General features: G+C 46.9%; 1 protein-coding gene across 2 annotated transcripts in view; it reads right to left on the bottom strand.

The window, feature by feature from the left end:
• Nucleotides 1-22096, bottom strand: part of SLC22A15 (solute carrier family 22 member 15) — a 398229-nt gene that overhangs the window by 13246 nt on the left and 362887 nt on the right. Inside the window, exon 10 of one of the 2 annotated variants that reach the window (XM_069635638.1) lies at nt 14433-14505. In XM_069635638.1, coding sequence (XP_069491739.1) covers nt 14433-14505 — 73 coding nt within the window. Of the gene's footprint in view, nt 1-14432; nt 14506-17686; nt 18127-22096 lie in introns of those variants that run through there. The other variant, XM_069635639.1, reaches the window with a different exon arrangement.

Genomic DNA, 22096 nt, shown 5'->3' with positions numbered 1-22096 from the left:
CAGCACTTCGATTCTTTTCATGTGCTTTTGCTATTTATCTGCATCCTGTATTTCAATCCCTATTTTCACCCATCTCTGCCTGGCTTCATGAGGACAATGTCACTAGAAATGCATGTCTCAATGGCACATGCTGGCTACTACAGGTTTATTTATGTTTTAATGTTTGCGTCTATGGGGTCCCATTATTAAATTATGACTATACAGAATTGGAGTGCCTTATTCCTTTACCTCTCACCATTTAGTAGCGAAGACTGTGTTTGGTCCATCTACTAGGGATCAGTCTGTTGCAGGGATGAGGCTTGAATATTGGCTGAAGGCCACACCCTAGACCACGCAGCCTCAGAGTGGAGGAAACTAATTTTATGTTTCGATACAGAGATGAAAAGTGCATTGCAATACTGGAACAATCAACCCCAGTGTTAGGCAAGATTATATGTAGGAACCCTGTGGGAGACTACACCAGCCTTGTCCTTTTGGCAATAGGCAACCCAACCTTTGGAAGAAGCCTGTACTACATAAGTTTCTGGAGTGACTGAGCATCCAGGCTTATCTCAAGAGGGGTCAATGTGAGCTTTAGGGTTGCAACAGAGTTTCACAGTGACAAGTATCCAAATAACACTTACTCTCAAGGTTTCTTGATTAAATAATTATTTAATAATTTATCATCAGTTTTAAAATAAGCCTTCTTTAGAAGGCAGCACTTGGTAACAATACACTTCAAAATACACTCCTTCAGTTTAATAAAGTAAGTGGATATCCTTTTGCGATGGCACACAGATTTCCTACACCCTGAGGTCACTTCAATAATTAGGACACTGTGGACATTAATATATCCTTTTCACACTTAACTGGCAATACTGATGTTGTGGCAAAAAGGAAAAGGTTAGGGAAGGAAACGATGGTTAACAAGTTTCTCAAACAGGTAAGCACTTTTGAACCGCCCACTTCTTGAAGGTTGGTAAAAAGTCTTTCACAATGTTAAAAGAGTCTGTTGTTAAAGAAATCACTTTTGGGCCACAAGCTGGGTAGCTTGTGAAGAGAAAATCTGCAGGCAACTGCAGAAGGCGGCCAATGCAAGTCTCAACTAAGAACAGGCAAGCTACACACAAGAGGTAAGTACCCCTTAGTTCACAGTACCTTAGGTCTGAAGAAATGGTTCCAGCTGGCTTGTGTTCCTGTTTTAGTTCCTGCAGATCCGGTTATTCCTGGGCCTCAGTTTTGGGGACAAGAGGGAGGACGTCTGGGGATACCTGCACTACGATTTGAAGGTCGGCAGCAGGAATGGGCAAAGTTCACATCAGCGGCACTTCGCGGTTGCAGCTTCCCGCGAATAGCACCACAGAGGTTCTTGGTTACCTTGTGGACTTTCCTTGCTTCTGGGGTCCAGCACTCTTGAGGTGGCTCAGGCTTGGTCAGCCCCGTTTCGGGGGGAGTCCGGAGGTCTTGATTCTGGTGTTCCTGTCCCCTGGCACTGGTTCCTGCAGCAGCAAATGGAAGTACAGCCAGCAGAGAAAGGATTTCCAGTCGAGTTTGTCTTAGGGCGACCCAAGGGGAGAAGTAGTCCTTTGCAGGGCTTCTCTAGTCGAGGTGAATTCGGAGCTTCAGCACTGCAGCAGGGCTTCACTGGGCAAACCAACAAACCAGGTGTTGTAGCAAGCTTCTCTTCCAAATTCTTCTTCAGATTCCTTCGTGCAGTGGTCTACTCTGCCTTCCTTGCAAAATACATCGCCTTTTATGCAAGTCTCTCCCATTTATTCACAGCCTAGCTGTCACTCACACAGCAGGATGGCCGTCATCCAAGGACAGCCAGCCAGCCAATCACCTTTGGGTGCATTCCTGTATCCAAGGAGGCTAAGCACAGGGGAGTTTCGGGCACCTCCCTCGCTTCCTGACCTGCCAGACACGCTGGAGCTAGTGGCGGCTTCACCAGCGAATCCCGCCAAAGACAAAAACAAACAAAGCGACCAAACATGGTTTGACGCACAGAGTAAATCTCAAGGACCTTTACAACAAGAAATGGCAAAAAAAGAAGACCGGGCCATTTTGACAAAATGGACACCCATGGGTGCTATACTGCAGCTGTGACACAGCCTGCGGTAAAAACACACAATTTTAGGAAAAAGTAAACAACTGCCACCAGCCATTAATTGTAGAAAGGGTAACATAAAAAATGTTACATGAGAAGGTAGACAAAGGGGATACTAAGTAACCCCTCCAGCACTCTATGGAAGATGGTGTGTGTGCTGGGTCTACCAAGTTATGAAAGGTAAGTAAAGTCAATTTCACTTTACTGGTCTTGGAAACAGTTTATCCAAGAGAAGGTATTTAAAACTTAGCAAAGATCCAAAGGATTTCTCTGCGCCACTGCACTGAGTGTGCTGTGTGTCACAATGTAAAACATGCCGCCTATGGAGCTTGTCAGACTCCAAAAACAAAAGTCCTAAAGTTCAGCAAAAGAGCTGGGGGTCTCTAAGGTGGGAGGAATTAAACACTAAAAATTAAAACTCTCCCTAACACCCAGCCTCTACCAGTGCCATGCATTCTATTAAGGAAGTGGGTAATAAACACTGCCAGGTATACAAAAAAAATGTTAAGAAAAAGCCATGGAGCACCAAATTATTAAACTCCTTAAAAGGGCACAATGAGCAAAAGAAGGAAATCAAAGAGGTCCATCAGCAGCAACAAGAAGCCATTTCTCCGGAGCAAACATGCGCAAGGGGCAATGTAAATATCTGTGGCTTTGACAACCTCACTGAAGTGGTCAATCCCAGGCACAAGCCGTCTCCAAAGCATCGGTGCAGCCTCGGTTAGGTTGAAGGGCAATTACAGCAGCCATATCCTCAATACTAGCACATTCGACAACAGTTTCAGTGAGAACAGAGAAAAGTGTGACATTTCTAGCAGCAAAAACGTGGTATGGGCCACCCAAAAACCTGGCAACAGATCCCCATAATCCAGGAAATGCATTCTGAACAAATACATCAAGAGCCTGCGGCAGGAAGCCTGCATGAATGGGCTGGCAACACAGCAGAGATCAGGTGATATTCTAGACAGCCAGAAAACATAAGCAGGACAGTACAGCATGAGAAAGGCTGTGCTGTGCTCTGCTGTTCTGAAAAAACTCCCAACGGAGGGCTGGAAGGAATGGATGGCTAGTGTGCGTAGAAATCGTACCAGTGATTACATGAAGGCATGATCAAGACACTAAACACCTGGTTATGATATGAGATGATGTGGCATTTATAACGTGCCTGTACACAAGTGTTTCTAGGCGCAACAAGTCAAGGAGGGGGAAACAAGGGAGGACAATATAACGATCCTACTAGGCCTTGTGTAATTCAGATCGCGCAAGTGCAGGGAAGAGGGAAGTGGAGAAGTGCAGTTAATTCACAAGTGCAGCCAGCGGGTTGTTCATACGTGTAGAGAGACGGATGCAGTGCAAGGGCAACTGGACATGCAGGAGCCTGGGCCCCCGAGTTCAGAGGGTGACAAGTTCGCAGAGCAGTCAGGTGCATCAGCAGGGGAGAGGAAGGGAGAAAGCAGAAGCAAAGAGGTCTTGAGTTTCTTGCGGAACCGGAGGTAGTTCTGCTGAAGCTTGAGAGAGGCAGGGAGGCTGTTCCAGAGGGAGGCACCAGCCGAGGAGATAGATCTGCCCCCAAGTCTCTGCTTGGAGAGGCATCAGACCCTCAGTTGGTGTCCTGTTCTGGATAAGTTGTAAAGATCGAAGAGTAGAGGCAGGAAGATTTAGAAAGAGGCTGTTGCAATAGTCCAGAGCTCTGGAGACAGTGAAAAAAGGAAGAGAGAGAGAGAAGGAAAGAGAGAGAGAGAAAGAGAGGGAGAGAGAGAAAGAGAGGGAGAGAGAGAAAGAGAGAGAGGGAGAAAGAGAGGGGGAAAGAGAGAGGGGGAGAAAGAGAGGGAGAAAGAGCGAGAGAGAGAGAGAGAGAGAGAAAGAGAGAAAGAGAGAAAGAGAGAAAGAGAAAGAGAGAGAAAGGGAGCAAGAGAGATAGAGAGAAAGAGAAAGAGAAAGAAAGAGAAAGAGAGAAAGAAAGAGAAAGAGAGAGAGAGAGAGAGAGAGAGAGGGAGAGAGAGAGAGAGAGAGAGAGAAAGAGAGAGAGACAGAGAGAGAACGCGGTGAGGAGGAAACGAGGGGCAGAGCCAAAGGGAAATAACAAAAGCGATGAACCAAAGATAGAGTGAAAACTCACGGGTTGCAACGCGCTGTCTTCCGGGATGGCTGGGAATATGAACCTCCCGGCGGCGCCCATGTTTGAAATAACTAGACCGTGTTAGCGGTGCGGACTTAGAACATGAGAGAACAATCAATGGCGGAGAGCAGGCCAGCGATCTAAGATGTGGCAGGTGGGAGAGCGCATGACAGTGTGCCCCCCTCTACCCAGGGCGTTCCCGGGTTTACCCGGATGGGAACAATGGAACTTGCAGATCAAATCCAGGGCATGTACAAAGGAACTGGGCTCCCACGAGTCTTCGGAGGTAGGATAGCCTTTCCATGATACCAGGTATTTCAAACGTCCCCTTCTACAGCGGGAATCACCTATCTGTGAGACCCTATATTCCTCAGTACTGGGGTACGACCGTGATGTGGATCTGCGAATGGGTAGTGTTGTAACATCAGCATCTGACATGCATAAAAGAGACGAGTGAAAGACTGGTTGTATGCGACCCATACTCTTGGGAAGTCTAAGACCAAAAGCCACAGGATTGATCTGGGAAATGATTTCAAACGGCCCTAAGAAGCGAGGGAACAATTTAGAAGGGCAACCCCACTGTGGCAGGTATTTGGTGGAAAACCAGACCTTAGAATCCACTTTCAAAGTGGGTTCGATCGAGCATTTTGCGATCGGCTTGGGTCTTGTAAGTCAGCTTAGATTCCAGTAGAGTGTTCTTGGCAGTCTTGTGAGCTTCTGCGATCTCCGTCAACCTGGATTCTATGGACAGAATTTTAGTGGGTGGAAAGAACACTGGGAAGGTTCCACTAGGATGAAGCATGTAGGTACAGTAAAAGGGACTGAGTCCTAAAACCGAGTGCACAGAGTTATTATGGGCAAACTCTGCAGTGGGGAGTAAAGAAACCCAGTTGTCTTGATGAGTACTGATGTAGCAATGTAAATATTGTTCCAAGGTTCCGTTCAACCATTAGGTATGACCGTTGGTCTGATGAAAACCTGATGACAGGGCCCTTTCTATTCTGAGCCTCGAACATAGTGCCTTCCAAAACCTGGAGGTGTACTGACTACCTCTGTCTGACACAATCTTTTCTGGAAGTCTGTGTAAGCAAAATATGTCTCGGGTGAATACTTCGGCCATGACAGAGGCCTATGGGAGACCAGACAGAGGAGATAAGTGAGCCCGCCTACTAAAGTAATCTACTGTGACCATGACGCAAGTGCAGCCCTGAGAGGGCGGGAAGATCAACAATAAAGTCAGTGTACAAGTTTCTCCAGGTTATGGTAGGTAGGGGAGCTTGTTCCAGTAGTCCAATGAGCCTTTGGGTGTAGTGTTTATTTCTGTCACATGTTGTGCAGGCTTTGGTGTATTCTTCCACGTCTAAAGCCAAACCAGGCCAATAGAAAGAACGCGTGATGAGATCACTGGTCCCTTTCATGCCTGATGTCCAGCGGTGCTGTGGTCATGACACCAGGCTAATACTTTCAAGCGAAGGTCTTTCTGGGGTATGAACAGTCTCTGATTGACAAAGAGGAGTCTCTCCTTGTTTTCCACACGAAAGATGGCCTTGTTAGGCAGCTTGGGTTGAGAGCGGATGGTGACCACTCTGACTTCCTGGAGGAAAGTGGAGACTTGTAAAATAATCCTGTTCCTGGGGAAGAACGCCTCAGCTTTCCCTTCAGAAGGATGATCAGAGGAGCACCGGTGGGGAAGGGCATCCGCTACCATGTTCTGACTTCCCAGTAAGTACGTGATCTCAAAGTCATACTGGGCAAAGAAATTGGCTCATCGAGCCTGGTGGGAATTGACGCATTCCACACGTTGAAGCACTTGGAGGAGATATCACCATTTTTCGCAGGCTATTTTCATAACTAGGAGCTCCCTTTCAATTACTGAATAGTTACTTTGACTGGGTGTCAAAGTCTTCGATAGATAGGCCACCGGATGCACCACTCCTTCATGTTCCTGGAGTAGAACTGCTCCTACAGCACTGGCAGAAGTCTCAGCCTTTATGATGAACACCTTTGATTGGCCAGACTGGTGAAGTATGGGGGTGGAGAAAAACAAATCTTTGAGGTTTCTGAGTTTTGTCTAGGCTTCATCCATCCACTGAAAAGGCTTCGTAGATTTCTTTAACAAGCCGGTTATGGGTAGTACTATGTTGGAAAAATTGGCAATACATTTGCGGTAAAAATTTGCAAACCCAAGAAACCTTTGGATGACAGGATGAAGCATAGGTAGGGCACCGTATAGACCCAAAACTGAAAGTTTGCGGGTTAGACAAGGAGATGGTGGGACTGCAAGCATTGCAGGACAGTCCTAACATGCTCAGAGTGTTTCTGTAAAGTGGGTGAGTATACCAAGATGTCATCCAAGTAGACAATGACTGAATGACAAAGAAGATCAGAAAACATACGGTCCATAAAACGCTGAAATATGGCAGGAGCATTGATCAGACCGAAGGGCATGACCTTCTATTCAAAGTGCCCAGAGGGGGTCCTGAAGGCTGTTTTCCACTCATCACCTTCTCGAACTCTGAGAAGGTGGTAGGCACTTCTGAGATCCAATTTAGAAAAAATGGTGGCTCCCTGTACAGCTTCCAGAATGTCGGAGATCAACGGCGTAGGATATCGCTCTCTGATGGTGACCTTGTTAAGACTCCTAAAATTCAAACAAGGCCTGAGTTCAGTGGAATCCCTCTTTGGGACAAAGAACAGAGAATCTCCAGCAGGTGATCGGGAGGGTTGGATGAGCCTGTTCTCCAGATTGTTATCCAGATACTTTCACAGGGCCTACTTCTCGGTAAGAGACGGGGGAAAACAAACGACCAAATGGAATCAAAGCATCAGGCACTAGATCAATGGCGCATTCTTCTGGTCAGTGGGGTGGAAGTTCATGAGTGTCCTTGTCGGAAAACACTTAGTTGAATTCTTTGAGATCTGATGGTATACAGTGTACTTTCGGGGTTACCTGAGAATCCGTAGGCAGAGTACCTGTTTCATAACTCATGTTCGATAGACAGTTCTGTTTACAATATGAATAATGGAAGCCAAGAGTATTATTAGTTCAATTGATCGAGGGATTGTGTTTACCTAACCTGGATATCCCCAGTATAACTGGGAAATGAGCTGCACGTATAATGTCAAAAGACATCTCTTCTGTATGTTGACGTACGGTGACCTGGAGCATCTCTGTACTGTGGATGATGGGTCCGGAGCTTAGAGGAGAGCCATCAACCCCTTCTACCTTTTCGTCTTCCTCTTTCTCTATGCAGTGTATGCCAACCTTTTTAGTCCACAGGGTGTCCATAAAGTTCCCAGCCGCCCCGCAATCTATGGGGTTGAGCGTGCCGATCTTCTTTTTCGTCACAAACAATTGAAGAGATATTGCCATGAATCGTGAATCCTCTGTGCCCTGAAAAGATGCAATAGCCAAGGAGACATAGGGACTGTCAGGAAAACATTGGTAACCCATTGTAAAGACTGGAGGGGGGTGTCTGTACCCCTGCTCTCTATATGGCAGAGGAGAGGCAAAGAGGACCCCAGCCAAAATTCTCTATAGGGTAGTGCTGGTCGAGCAATCAAGGCCTAGCTTCTCAGGAGGTGTTGCGGGATGGTTCTTAAGTACAGTGTAGTCCCGAAGCCCCCACAAAGGAAAGTCCACACACTGTATTCGTTAAAACACAGTCTTTATATAATTAATATTCAAGGTTATGTACACTATCACAATAACTCAATTTGTGCTCAGAAAATCTACAATGGCAAATACATACAGTCCTAAAATGGTACCACAATTATTATCAGATCTCATTAAAATGCATCAACTATACACTGGTCAAATGTCACACAGATCAAGGAATAAAAGTAACCAACAATAGATATAGGAGGAAAGCAGTTGGTTAGAACAATTAGCAGAATATTGACCCCTAGCAACTAGGCACAATTCTGTGTGGAGACCCCCCACTTGGGCAACCTGTAAATAAAGATATAGTCCTTATATTGTTCAAATGAGTCTTATTTCCTTCTGAAATAGTTCTACAACCCCAATGTACCTGGAATAGTAGAGTTTGTCGTCAGGTTGTCGACGGATCCTTCTTGAGCGGCTCTCTTTAAGGCAGGAGCCACAGATGGTCGAGATCCCACAAGGAAAAAGGGGTGAACGACGACGGCGAGGCGGCAGCTTCGTTCCTAACGGTGCTCGGTGACGAAGGAGCGTTGGCGTCCTGCAAGGAAGAGGCGTACAGGGCACCCCGATGACGATAGTTCAGGACCACAAAGAGATTGTGAAGAACTGTGGCCCAGCAAGGGCGTCGAGTCGTCCGGCATCTCTACGGTCGTCAGGTGGCGGGAAACCTACCGGCGGCTGCTCCTCGGCATGTCAGCGGCCTCGACTTTCTCTGCCGGGACAAAACTGTTGACGTTGCAGGCGAGAGCGTCCTTGGATCAAATGTTACTTGGGCAAAGGGAGCACGGCGGCTCCGGTCAGCGACGGCAGTCGTCGACGACGATGGACAACAGTGTCCGGGTGCTTCTCCTTGTGATTCAGCGGTGGTCCCCGTCTCCGGTCGGCAGCCTTTCGTAGGTCTGTCTACCAGGGAGCTTTGGCAAAGATCAGCAGGTGCATGATGGTCCCTCGTAGATCGGGAAGAGAGCGCCTTACCAGGTCCTCTCACGGTCAGTCCTTGGAGACACAGCAGCTTTCAGATTGATGAAGTAGAGCAGCATCAAGACTTCTCTTCCAGCAGGGCTTCAAGGTTCAGCTTCAGTTTCAACTCCAGTTTCAATTCAGCTTCTGAACACGAATTCTAGCAGTGAGAGGCCCCCAGATATACTAGTTGATCTCTCATTCATTCTGCTGGGTCACACTCAGGCAACCAATCGTTCAGAAGGGCATTCATGCAGGCAAATATCCAATCAGGTGCATAGTGCATTCAGGCCATTCACTTCTCTCCAGACACTCACAACAATGTATGTGTATTGGGACAGGTACCCAGCTATTCCACACTCCATACTGCATTCATACCAGTTTCGGGCAGGGCTGTCTCAGTGATTGTGTCAAACACCAGATCCACAACACAGAATGCATATTCGTCACACACTCCATTCACCCAGGTCCCACCCACAGGGTTTACCCACGATATACAGTCACTGGGTAGGCTCCAGCCACTCTGGCCTGGACTTCACAACACCACCATATATGGAACTTCCACCCAACAGCCAGTCAGGGGGAAGGGACAGAGTCAGGGCTTCTCAGGACTTTGGGAAAACAAGGTAACAGGCAATAGAAAGCAAGAGGCCACAGGGGCCATCTTGTTTCCTATCAGGAATCAACTGATTCCAATGGCAGTGCCTGGGTATCCCAAAATGGAGGATACTCAGAGCACCTGTCAAATTCAGCATGGAGCTGCCACCAGCCCATACCCTGCTCTGTGGGCCTCACTCAGGTGCCCAAAAACATACACTAGGGGCACAGGGTTGCATCCCCACCCATGGGTGCCATAAGGGTATCCCATGGGTCTGTACACCAAACCAAAAGAGAGCGCTACACCGCCAGGAGTCCCACATGAACTCCTGCATGGGAAACACAACAGAACACACAATAAAAGGCAGTAAAGGACCAGGATACGGAGGCCCTGTCCCTCCGATGCATTTCCAGCATCACACCCATCCCTTCTAGGACTGAGGTCGCCAGTTTCATGAGCGTCTTGGAAGCACTTCAAGGCATTTCCGAAGCAAAAGGCTGGAGGATCCGCAATACATGAGGAGCCCTGTATCTCTCCGATGTTTCTGCTCTTCTTGAGAGAGGGGTGCTCTGGTGGTGCCAATCTGCATCGGTTCTTCTTTGGCTTGGTGCGTTGTGGGTTGATCCGCCACTGAAGGGGAGGCCTGGGCCCAAAGAGAGCCCCTGTTCTTCCTCTTCTCGGTCTTGCGTTCCCCCAAGTGGAACTCAATCTGGAGAACTGTAGATATCAGTGTGTAGAATGTGTAGGGACGTGGGATCCTGGCAAACCCGTCCTTGAGTTCCTCCTTAAGTCTGCACCTGAATATAGCAAACTGTGCCTGTTTCAGCTAACCTGTTACCAGAGGGGTCGCCCATGCTAGTGCACTGCGGCCAGATTTGATATCATGAAGCCCACATGGGGGTGGGGGGAAAGGGTAGAGAGAGAGAGGAGAGAGAGAGGAGAGAGAGAAAAAAAAAACACCAAGCCACGGAAAGCGGTGATGAGGAAACAAGGGGCAGAGCTCAGCATAGCCAAAGGGAAATAACAAAAGCGATGACCCAAAGGGAGAGTGTGAAAACTCATGGTTACAACGTGCCGATTGCCAGGAGGACTGGGAATATGAACCTTCCAGCGGCGGACATGTTTGAAATAAACTAGACCGCGTTAGCGGTGCTGAGTCAGAACTTGAGGGAACAATCAATGGCGGAGTGCACCCCAGCAATACAGATGCGCCAGGTGATGAATGAAGTGTTTGATGTGATTTATATTTCCTAATTTGCTCAGCACAAGACACTTTAATCTGGTGAACATCCTTAAATAGGCTCACACAAATACCCAGAAATGCCAATTATTGTCTGCTCCTTTACCAGTGCATAGAATTATTGATATTTACGACCAACTGTACTTGTACCTACTTTAGATTGTGTAGTGATACACAAAATTGCAAATTTGCCAATCAGGGCTTTAGATGACAGCATTAGCCGCTGAAAGCCAATAGTTTATTCAAAGTATGTGCCAAAAATGCTGACAGTAGTCTGTTGTAGCACTTCCATTACACAGTAGTGAGCTACAAGGAATATGCAGGCCTAGTAGGAGTGGTAGGTCACATTATGCATTGTAGATAGACAGGCAGGGCGGAGGCCCCAGTTCTGTAGGTAATAGAAATTATTGGAGTGTTTGGAACATTATGGCACCTATATAGCGCTTAGATAGCCAATCTTAAGCGCTATGCACACTAAGCTATGAGTGCATGCCTTTTAGAGCTTGCTCACATGGGGTTAATTCATCTGGGCTTCTCTTAGAATATTCTGCCTTTCTTACTGTAGAAAGAGAGGGAGAGAGAAAGAGAAAGAGAGGGAGAAAGAGAGAGAGAAAGAGAGAGAGACAGAGACAGAGAGAGAGAGAGAGAGAGAGAGAGGGAGAGAGATAGAGAGAGAGAAAGAGAGAGAGAGAGAGAGAGAGAGAGAGAGAGAGAAAGAGAGAGACAGAGAGAGAGAGAGAGAAAGACAGAGACAGAGAGAGAGAAAGAGAGAGAAAGAGAAAGAGAGAGAGAAAGAGAGAAAGAGAAAGAGAGAGAGGGAGAAAGAGAGAGAAAGAGAGAGAGAGAGAAAAAGAGAAAGAGAGAGCGGGAGAAAGAGAGAGAGAGAAAGAGAAAGAGATAGAGATAGATATATATGAACAGGGGAAAGGAGGAGAAAGGAGGAAGAGAGACGGGCCAGGAATGGTTGAGGAGGAGGAAGAGAAAGTGGAGGAAGACGGTAGACAGGAAGTCCTGAATTTTAGCAGTGAAATGAGAGGTCAAGGCCGTGCAGAGGGCCTGGGAGGGAACAGGAGAGGTAGTGACTGCAGCAGGATTGGCCAACTCCTTGCAGATTTTGAAAAGTTTGGCCGAGTTGTTAGATGCCGCAGAGATGCGGGCTTGGATGTAAGTCCTCTTCTTAGAGAGGACAGAGTCTGTACTGCCTTTGGAGCAGGCGGCAGGCCAGTTTGTCGGGGGGTGCGCCAGAGGCTCTCCACTTCCTCTCCGCCACCCTACACTTGCGTTTACGGATGGTGAGGTCGGAATCGTACCAAGAGTTGCACTTGGATTTGGTCTTCAAGCAGATCCTCATGACAGGGGAAAGGACATCCAGAGTGTTAGAGATAGAGATGAAGGTTGGAGAGAGCTGGGTCAGGGTGTGAGTAAGCCAAAGGTGAAGGAGGAGGAGAGAAAGTGGAAGTAAAAGCCTCAACTGAGACACGCTTCATGGGTCGATGACCGAGAAGGTAGGCGTCATTGCAGGAGTCGGCTTGACCTGCAGAGAAGAGGTGGGAAGAAAGGAGAAAGTGATCACTCCAAGAGAGAGGGGTGGTGAGAGGGTTAGAGAAGGGGAAGTCTGAGGACATCAGAACATGTAAGGTGTGACCTGCAGTGAGTTCGGTCAGAGGGAAGAATAGCGAGAGAAAGAATTACAGAGGTTGCGAAATAGTCCTGAAGAAGGGGCGGTAGCATCCACAGGGAAGTTCAAGTCTCAGAGGAGAAGTTGGGCGATAGACGCAAAGAGCAAGGAGGAGAGGTCCGCCCACTCAGAGGAAGAGAGCGACCTGGCCAGGCAGCCTGTAGATAGTGCCCCCAGTGAGAGAGGCTGTAGAGATGGAGAGCCTGCAGACCAGGCATTCAAAGGAGGAGTAGTGCTGCATTGGGAAAATCAATGCTACACCCCCATCAGGACTGTTGGTTCTGGGTTCGGAGAGGATCTTGTAGGCATTGGGAAGGAGAGTGTTGAAACTCGTGACAGAGCTGGCTGTGACCCAAGTCTAGGCAAGACCGAGCCCATCCAAATCAAGCTCTTCCAAGAGACGACAGATGTCAGAGGAGTGTTTAACAGTTAATGAGAGTTGAGAGTAGCGATGTGGAGCAGGTTGCTACATTTGAAGGACTTCCGGGGAGGGGTACAGGCCAGAGGTACACCCTGCAGAAGTGTTGGAGGTCCCGAGGATGGGAAGAGGAGGAAGGAAGAGACGGCAGGGCAGTCAGACGGAAAATAGAGTGGCAGAGGGGTGACACAGGAGGAAGGCAAACGGGTGGCCAGAGAAGCAGCAGGGGTGCTGAAGAGGTGGCAGAGGAAGGAGGTGGCAGAAGAGCCAGAGAGGGGTAAGAAGGGATAGCAGGAGAGGAAAAGGAGTTCATAAGGCGCGGGAAGCGCCTATCAAAGTGGAGGAGATTGGCCTGAGGGCCCTGGACCAAGACAGTGCCATTTAAGTAGACATTAATGATGGTCTTAGAGGAGTGGAAGGGGGCCAGGAGGGCCTCACAGCAGGTGCCGCCATTAAGGGGAGAAGAGGAAGAAGGAGAGAGTACAGAGACCATATGAGAGGTCCATAGGCCTGGAGAGGGAACGACAGAGTATGTTGGTAAGGGTCTGTCTGGAGGAAACACTGGTATAGGTATCAGTGATAGCGAGGCCTGGGTTGGAGACCAGGATTTGCCTTTTGAACTTCTTCCTGCCAGACTTAGTGAAAGGGATGGGATAGTATCCACTTCAATTTTTGGATTGTAACCACCTATGTCACAGGACAAGGAGATTCAGTTTTACAGTGAAAGAGTGCAACCAACATGTCCCTTATTTAGGAGTTCTAGGAGGAAGTGAGTGGGTGTGGAGCACCCAGAATTTCGGGTTGAAGGTGATCACAGAGATGGTGGAGACCATCAGAAAAAAGTATTTTCATATTATTAATGAGTTATCTGAGGGCTACTACACTAAGGGAGAAAGGGGCTAGTCACAATCGCAAATATAACACTGCCTGGCAACAAGCAGCCACTAGAAAAACACTAGTTCAACGGCAGAAGTCCTCAATAGGTGAGAAAGTCAGAACAGCAACAGGAAGGAAGGTGCATGTCCAGGATGAAATGTTGGAGGCTTCTTAACTAATGGTATAATCGATTAGAAATGGGAGCATCCATGATACTGCCATGCCCGCTTAAGAGTACGTAAACACAGTTCTTTCTAGGGTCCAAAGGCGCATTTGGTCTGATCAACTCTTTGTGCACAAGACAAATTGGAGTCAAGGGGGTGATTAAGCTTAAAAGTGTATGATGGACACAATGTTAATTATCCTCAGCACTGGCGAGATTAAATCACCAGTACAGACTCATCTACTGCCACAACACTGGTCACATATACTACAACGGAATGACGCTTCTTCATGCACTCATTCACACAAACCTGCCTAATACCATTTCTAGTCTTACTAATTTCGATGGCATGTACTTCATGCATTTGAATGACCTCCGCCAGCCCCAAGACACCTGCCTCACAAATCAATAGAGTGCCACTCAATCCCTGATCATCGACATCGTACATTATCATGGAATTCCAGTCCATTCATTCCACATTACTGGCCACTCACAATGTCACAAATCAAATGGGCCAGGTTTTATCTAGTGGCGTGAGACAAGCATGCACACACACACATTAGATAGCCTTACAAATATGTCCGCACCAATCATAAATGATTCATGAATGAAAGGAAGCTAGTCACTCACCAGTGAGGGGATGAAGGGTGCGATGATGCCGCCGACCCTGGAAAACATGGAGCAGAGCCCCATTCCGACATTCCTAGGAGGGAACAAGATGGGAACCTCTTTAGGCCCTGCAATTACCTTGTCAAAAGTCCACCACAATAACGTGATTTAGATTGTTTAAATCCATGTTAGCTGCATGCTTACACACTAAACCATTTGCATCGGTCCCGTACCTTAAACGTCAAGCACCTCTCACATGTCCTTCCTAGACCATAAGCATCTCCCACCCGTCCTTCCTGGATCTACCCTAAGCACCTCCCACCTGCCATTTCTTGATCTACCCTAAGCACCTCCCATCTGTCCTTCCTGGATCAACCCATAGCATCTCCCACCTGCCGCTCCTAGATTAACCCTAAGCATCTCCCAACTGTCCTTCCTAGATTAACCACAGGCACCAACCACCTGTCTGGCGTAGATCAACCCTACAAACCTACCTGCCCTTCTTAGACCCTAAGCACCTCTCACCTGTCCTTTCTAGATCTACCCTAAGCAACTCCCACCTGTCCTTCCTAGATCTACCCTAAGCACCTCTCACCTATCCCTCCTAGATATTTCTTAAGCACCTGTCCTTCCTAGATAAACCCTAAGAACCTCCCACCGCCCGTTCCTAGATTAATCCCAAACAGCTCCCACATGTCCTTCCCAGATCAACTTTACACACCTCCCACCTGTTCTTCCCAGATGAACCCTAAGCACTTTCCATATCCATATCAACTTCAAGCACCTCCCAACTATCCTCCCGTAGGTCAGCTTCAATTATCGCCCTTAAGCTCTTCTTACTTCAACCATAATCAACTCTGCTCTCTTTGTCCACTCTGAATGCTGTCCATTCTAGCCTTGTAACATTTGATACATGTCATACCTTAATATTCACCATCTATAGTACCTCCTGGACCTGAACACGTCCCATTTGACCTATGCCTTCAATCCTGAACACATCTAATCTAAACTTCCTACATGACTTAGTTCCCCGGATTGCCTCATAGCTTAGTACTTTCTATTCAGTGCTTCTCAGGAACCCATGTGCTTACTTCTCGCCCAAGACACATTTGCTATGTCTTGCCTAAATCAACTCCCACGCCTGCTCTCAACTTCCAAACCTGAACACTTCTAACTTGCTGTGTCTTCCTCCGTGAACATTTCCCATGCGCTTTATCTTCAACACTGCACACTTATCGCACCTGCCTGTTACAGGCATGAATATTTCTCAACTGCCCTGCCTCCTCAAACCCTGAATAGTTTGCATCTACTTGATCTTCGCCAACCCTAAACTGTTAGGCCTGTGCAGTCCCTTCCAATCAGAAATGCTTGTCAGCCTCTCTTGTTTTCCCAAAATATGAAAGCTTCAAGCAATACCTCCAATAGGCCCATGGGCAATGCGGTCATCACTGTGAATTAACACAAGCCTGACTTATGCACACATTGAATTCCTTAAACTAACAAATTAATGGTGTGTTTTAACGCATTCATATTAATGGAATTGGAGAGGAGTCAAGGTATTCCCCCTTGATGGCCATCACCACTCATCACAGGCTATAGAGAGGAGGGTGGATGGCAGAATTGTCTGGGGGATGGGAGCTTTGACTACCAGTACAAAACAGAGAACCCTACAGGTAGGTCGAGTCCTTACAAGTACCTTGCTAAAGGCAAGAACATGGCTGAGCAAGGGAAGTCATGGCACATATACAAGACAATGCTTTTCACAAGCCATCTTCTGTTGCCCAGGGCTTCCAACACTTTGCCACACTGTCACGATCCAACTCATCTGCCACCCAGCACCGCTACATGCACACATTCAGAGACTCACTTGCAAAGTTAAAACATGCAAACTGCCTCTGCATTTATTTACTTGTTTTATCGCTGCAGTTTTGGACCAATCTAAGTGCATGTTCCATTCCTGCTTTTGGGTTAAACTAGCAAATGCAATCTGGGACATGTATGCTGTCCAAAAGGCAGAGGGCTGGAGGAGGCATACTAAGTACATTTGTTTGCAGCAAGCTACTAAGAGCTGCAGAGGACCTGATTGCATTCACCTGTTCGAATCTACTGCAGGCTCGGCTGCAGAGAACTGGAGAGCCCTTAATTAGAAACCACTGCTGCAGGCTACTGAAGCCTGGGCTGGGCTTAATTGAACACAGCTGCCAGAGTCTGCAATCAGCTCCACCCTGCTGGCTGGGAGGGTCTTTATAAGCTCACTCAACTGCTTCCAATGGGAGTTGGTGCTGGTGCTCCTGTTACCAGTTTTTGACCTTTCCTGGAAATCCTCTTTTGGCCATTGAATCCTGTTGCTGTTGATGCTTGCTGCTCCCTCTCCAGTCTGCTGCTGTCTCCTGCCCTGCTCTTCTGGGCTCCCACCTGATGGCTCTGCCGCACTCCGTTGCCTTCCGCCCTGCTCCTCTAGGCCTCCCGGCCTGGCAGTCTTGCTACACTCTGCTGCCTTGCACCCTGCTCCTCTGGGCCTCCCAGCCTGGCAGTCTTGCCACACTCCTCTGCCTTCTGCTCTGTTCCTCTGGGCTCCTTGCCTTGCAACCTACCTGTTCTAGCTTCTGATATCTTTCTGTCTTGCTTTTCTCTCTTCCTTGTTCAAACTCAGTCTGTTGACGCTCCCCTGTTTGTTCTTCGCCTACGATATTTCCCAACTTCAGTCCTTAGTTCTAGTGTCTGCATCCTATCCTGTCCTGTACCTGGTTATTTCTTTCAACGCTGCTTTCTACTTGTTTACATCTTGGTCCACTGTGGTGTCTCCACTTGAATCCATTTTACAGTGTGACCCTGGGTTGGTCTCCGTTCAGATAAGGTAAAGACTTCTGTTGCCTTCGCCTAGTCATTTGAAGTCGTACCAGCCTCAGTATATGGTCTTCAGTTTTACCCATGCACCGAGTACAACAGTTTCCTCGGCACGCCTAAGTGATGATGTTGCTGTATGACTGTTGCTAAGAGTAATCTGCTGGTACCTATCCCAAGGGCTTTCCTTAATCCCTGGAGACCCCTTATCATATTCCAGTACACCCTTATTTCTGGTCAATCCAAGTTGCCCAGCGTACTTGCTTGTCTTTGCTTTTTCTGTCTCTTTGTTTAGAGCCTGCTTCTGCTCCTGCAGATCCTGTGCATACGTTTTTAACTAACGGCTTGGTATGTACCCTTTTTCTGTTATATGCTAGCATTGCCTCTGGAATCTCCCCTAATAACTAATCCCCCACACTAACGTGAGATGGGGGTTTAGATTCTATTAAAGACAAGGAGGCGATTATTATGCATTACAATCTTTACTCTGAAACCACAGCAGCAAAGAAAATACTTTTACAAACAAAAAGTTTCCACAACAGAACTAGATAGAGTTCAATGTCAATGTATGGGGAACTCCCCAAACCATCATGGAGGACAGGTCATGCCCTGCAGGGGACCAATGAGCACGGACCCTCCTCTACATATGTCCATTACTCTAACCCCAACCCCTCTTTCTGCAGCTGTCTTGCACCAGAAGTCCAATGAAACGGTTGAACTGCGTAGCGCGGAGAAAGGATCCATCGAAACTGGAGATCTCCACCTTCCCGCAGCCTGAATCTATGCCGAAGTTCTTCTGGAGAGGACTTAATCACGCACTCCACAAGTTGTAACTGCGAGCCACACTCCTGATCAGAACCTCAACTCGTAGCTGTAAGAACAAGCAAGAAGGGTGGGTGGTTGGGAAGAACAACAAACCAAAGAATGTTCTTACTTGAACCACCTGTGTACATGCGTATCACAATTGACATATATCATATCATATACAGGGTGGGAGGGTGGGATAATAATCGCCTCCTTGTCTTTAATAGAATCTAAACCCCCATCTCACGTTAGTGTGGGGGATTAGTTATTCTATGACAAGACAGGAGGCTCATATTATGCAAGTTCAAAGCCCTTGCATCTCATTAGTACAACATGATCCATACAATAGAGCCAATAATAAATAAAATAAATAATAGGAAAGGAAACATTTTAAAAGCCTTTATTAAATTAATCAGCTGACCGCAAGAGTATTGCCTAAGACTAGGCTGCCCGAAAAACTGTCTTATAAGGCAGTCAAATCCTGCAAGAAAACAAGAAAAGTGCCAATTCCAGCGTTCCTTACAGGGCACCAAAACCAACTGGTTAAAAGAGGGGAAAAACATTGAACAAAGTTCTCCTATACTAATAGGTTAGGACAAAACTCATCTGAAATAAACGCCTCCTTTGTCCAGTCAAACATTTAAAGCACTTAAATTCATACCATCTTTGGGAACCTGGATAGTGTACCGAAGAAAAAATAATAAGCACCTAACACTTCTAGAGATAAAGAAAAGTACCCCATAGGGGTGAAAGACTTGTAGGATCCATCCCATGCATTAAAGGAAGATATCGCATTGGAAACAGGGCATGTCACATCACTACACTGGGGAACCAAGTGGGAAAGACAAATCTTCAAAAGGTAAAATGAGAGTAAAAAGACATTTTGTTAACTTGTAATAGGTCAACCCATCCTGAGCGGAGCTGAAAAGCAATAGACTTAACCCACAATTGTCTTCAGACATATGTGTATACTAAGGAGGGATGAATCCTGGAGCAGAATGGAAGAGAGGGGCCCACCTGGGAAGCTAAAGCTGTCAAAACGCCAACACGGAGACCTGCCGACCTCCCGAACTCTTGAAGGAGGACCTAGCTACCATGACAAAAGGCAGATATTTACAAACCTGATCCTTAAGAGGCCAAACTTGGCAAGGAGAAAAAATTTATCTTACATCCAATCACCACCATTATAGTGATATCTAAACCCCCTTGTAGATATACCCGGTGCTTGAACCTTGTTTTCCCTCCCTGGGTGAAAAAATCCCCATAGGATCAAAAACTAACCAAAGGAGGACACCTAAATGCCAAAGTCTTAGCCAGACTCTAAACTGTAAAGCTCTGAGCACTAAACAGTTAAACTGAAGTTGCCCACCAGAAGAAGTCTAACCTCTATATCAGCCAATTTTGAAGATCCATGAAGCTCACAGCACCCTGAGCTGGCACCTTATTGCAAAAACAAACTCTTGTGAAAAAAGCAGGTGACTAGGAGAATCAAGTCACTAAGTAAACATACATATCCCAGCCCTTTGAGAATCGTACTGGCAGACACCTTCTGATAGTTAATGTAGAGACGCTGGAACGCATCGTGATAGAGGGTCTTAATAACTTGGATGGGAGATTAGTATCACTCCCAGACCCCTCTATCCCACCAAGGGATATTAAGCCTTCACAAATGAGGAGAACCCTCCGCTCACTTATCCAAGGGAAAACCTTGCAACCTAGAAGAAGGCTATCCTGAGGACCATTAAGGCCCCACTTTACATCCTTAAGAGAAATAAATACATTCTAACCCCTCTAACCAATCCCCTGACCGTGGACAGGCTCCGCTTAACTTATTGAAATACCAGGAATTTGCGCAAAGGAAAAGAACTGGCGAGAGGGAAATGCACAGTGCGAGTTTGCACAGGTCACGAGCCAGAACTCCTGTAAAAAGGAAACAGAAACCATCGGGAGCAACAAGAGGTGTATATCATAATGCAATCTCCCCGAGGGATGGCGAGAAAGGGAATGAGGGGGAAAAAGACTCCTGTATAATTATTAATGCCCCGCAAATGTAGGGCTGTGAAAGAAAATCAGGGACACTGTCCCCACAAACCCTGAGGTCTGAGTTGCTGTATTCGTGTGAGGGTGACTGGCCACTAAGGAATCAGGTGAAGGAAAAAAATTAAACACATTGTCCATAGCAAAACAGTACATATATAGTACTACGAACCCACAGGTATACGAGTGGTGCTTATCACTACTATGAACAGTGTGGAGAGAGGTGTTCACTTATCGATCTCAGCAGGATAAAGACTTATTCAAACCTTTCCAAAATTAGGAATCTGTATCAGTAGGGTCAGCACTAATATGAAAAACAGCACTCTATTCGCTGCACTGTAGAAAATTATATATATATAAATATATATATATATATATATATATATATATATATACACACACACCGAAAGAGGTCAAGCAACGCTCTAGAGGGTACAGAAACCTGCTTAAACTCCTCGAGCAGAGGAGAAATTGCAACACACTGTTAGACGGTTAGCTGAACCATAGGCCAAGCTTTGGGAGGAAACATGGGCAGGTGCCATAAAGTTATTATTTGGCCATTCGGCTATCCAAAACCATCAAGTGTTTCCAAACACTTCCTCCAAGTAGAACATGGTTGCTCAAGTTGCCATGCAACAAACTGAACAGTTACCCTCGAGCTGACCCTGTCTCCACCAATAGTCCAATAGAATAATGAATGTCCATGGGACACATAGTAAGGGAAACACGTCCCCACTGAAGAGAGCCTCGAGTCCTGCAGACCTCAATAGAGGCAAATCGCATCATCTTTTCATCCTTATGTTGGGAGAAAAATACTGCAGCTTAACCAGCCCCGGTATTGGGTGGAGCAATTGATATCGGGGAAAGCAAACCTAAGGAAAGGACTGAGTTGTCCTGCAACTAACTAAGGTAAAGGGCGACAGAATTTTAACTAAAAGACGAAGGTTAACACCAGAGTGATGGCTAGAGAGGAAGGTAAGACCCCCCATTATGGGTCTGTGTACAACAACCTTTATACACTCTTTTCTTTAAAGTACTCAATAAATAATATAAAATATATAAAATATATATATAAGATATCCAAAGAAGAGGGGTTACGCCCTCACAGGGGTCCGGACCCCCGGCCTTTATAGAAGCTGATACCTACTGAGCTATGCAGGCTACAGACCTTTCTGAAGATGCCAATGTGTTCCAGTCATCACTTAAACATATTGTTTATCAAAGTACACTGAGTTAGTGCATCTCAACTGCTCACCCTAGCAGGGTGTGGCAACGAGCAGTACACGAGGGGGCACCTCGCCGTAAAACTCAGGCAAAACCTGAAACCGAGCAGGTTATGGTATGTTTACAGAAAAAACAATGACATCCGCCATATGCAGCACTTAAGCAAAGTTGCCAACCTTAAGGGAGGAAAAACACTGAACAAGTGCACCTCCAACTGCTCGCCCGAGCAGGGCGTGATAACCAGCAGTACACGAGGGGTAACCTCACATTAGAACTCAGGCAAAACCTGAACTCGAGCAGGGTATGGCACATACCAGTTACTGTAATCATCAAAGTTGCCAACTTTAAGGGAGGAAACACTGAGAAGTGTACCGCAAACTGCTCACCCTAGCAGGGTGTGGAACCAGGCGTATATGAGGGGCCACCTCGCAGCAAAAAACACAGGCAAGACCCGCCCCCGAGCAGGTGACGATACTTAACCTGGGAGAAAAAGACATTTGCCACCAGCCGCCCTTAAACAAAACTGCCAAGTTTAAGGGAGGAATACACTGAGCCAATGTACCTGAAACTGCTCACCCCAGCAGGGTGTGGAAATCAGCAGCAGACGAGGGGTTAACCTCGCAATAGAACTTGGGCAGAACCTGAAACCGAAACAGGGTATGGCACCTACAGTGAAGGCAAATCACCCATGCCGTGAGCCGCACTTAAATAAATAAATAAATAAATAAAACCAGCAGAATGGCAGCATATGAGGCTCTTCCGTAGGCGAACTGGTG

Source organism: Ambystoma mexicanum, chromosome 7p (assembly GCF_040938575.1).
Source record: "Ambystoma mexicanum isolate Mex_15411 chromosome 7p, UKY_AmexF1_1, whole genome shotgun sequence".
NCBI lineage: Eukaryota > Metazoa > Chordata > Amphibia > Caudata > Ambystomatidae > Ambystoma > Ambystoma mexicanum.
This window is presented reverse-complemented; position numbering and strand designations above follow the sequence as displayed.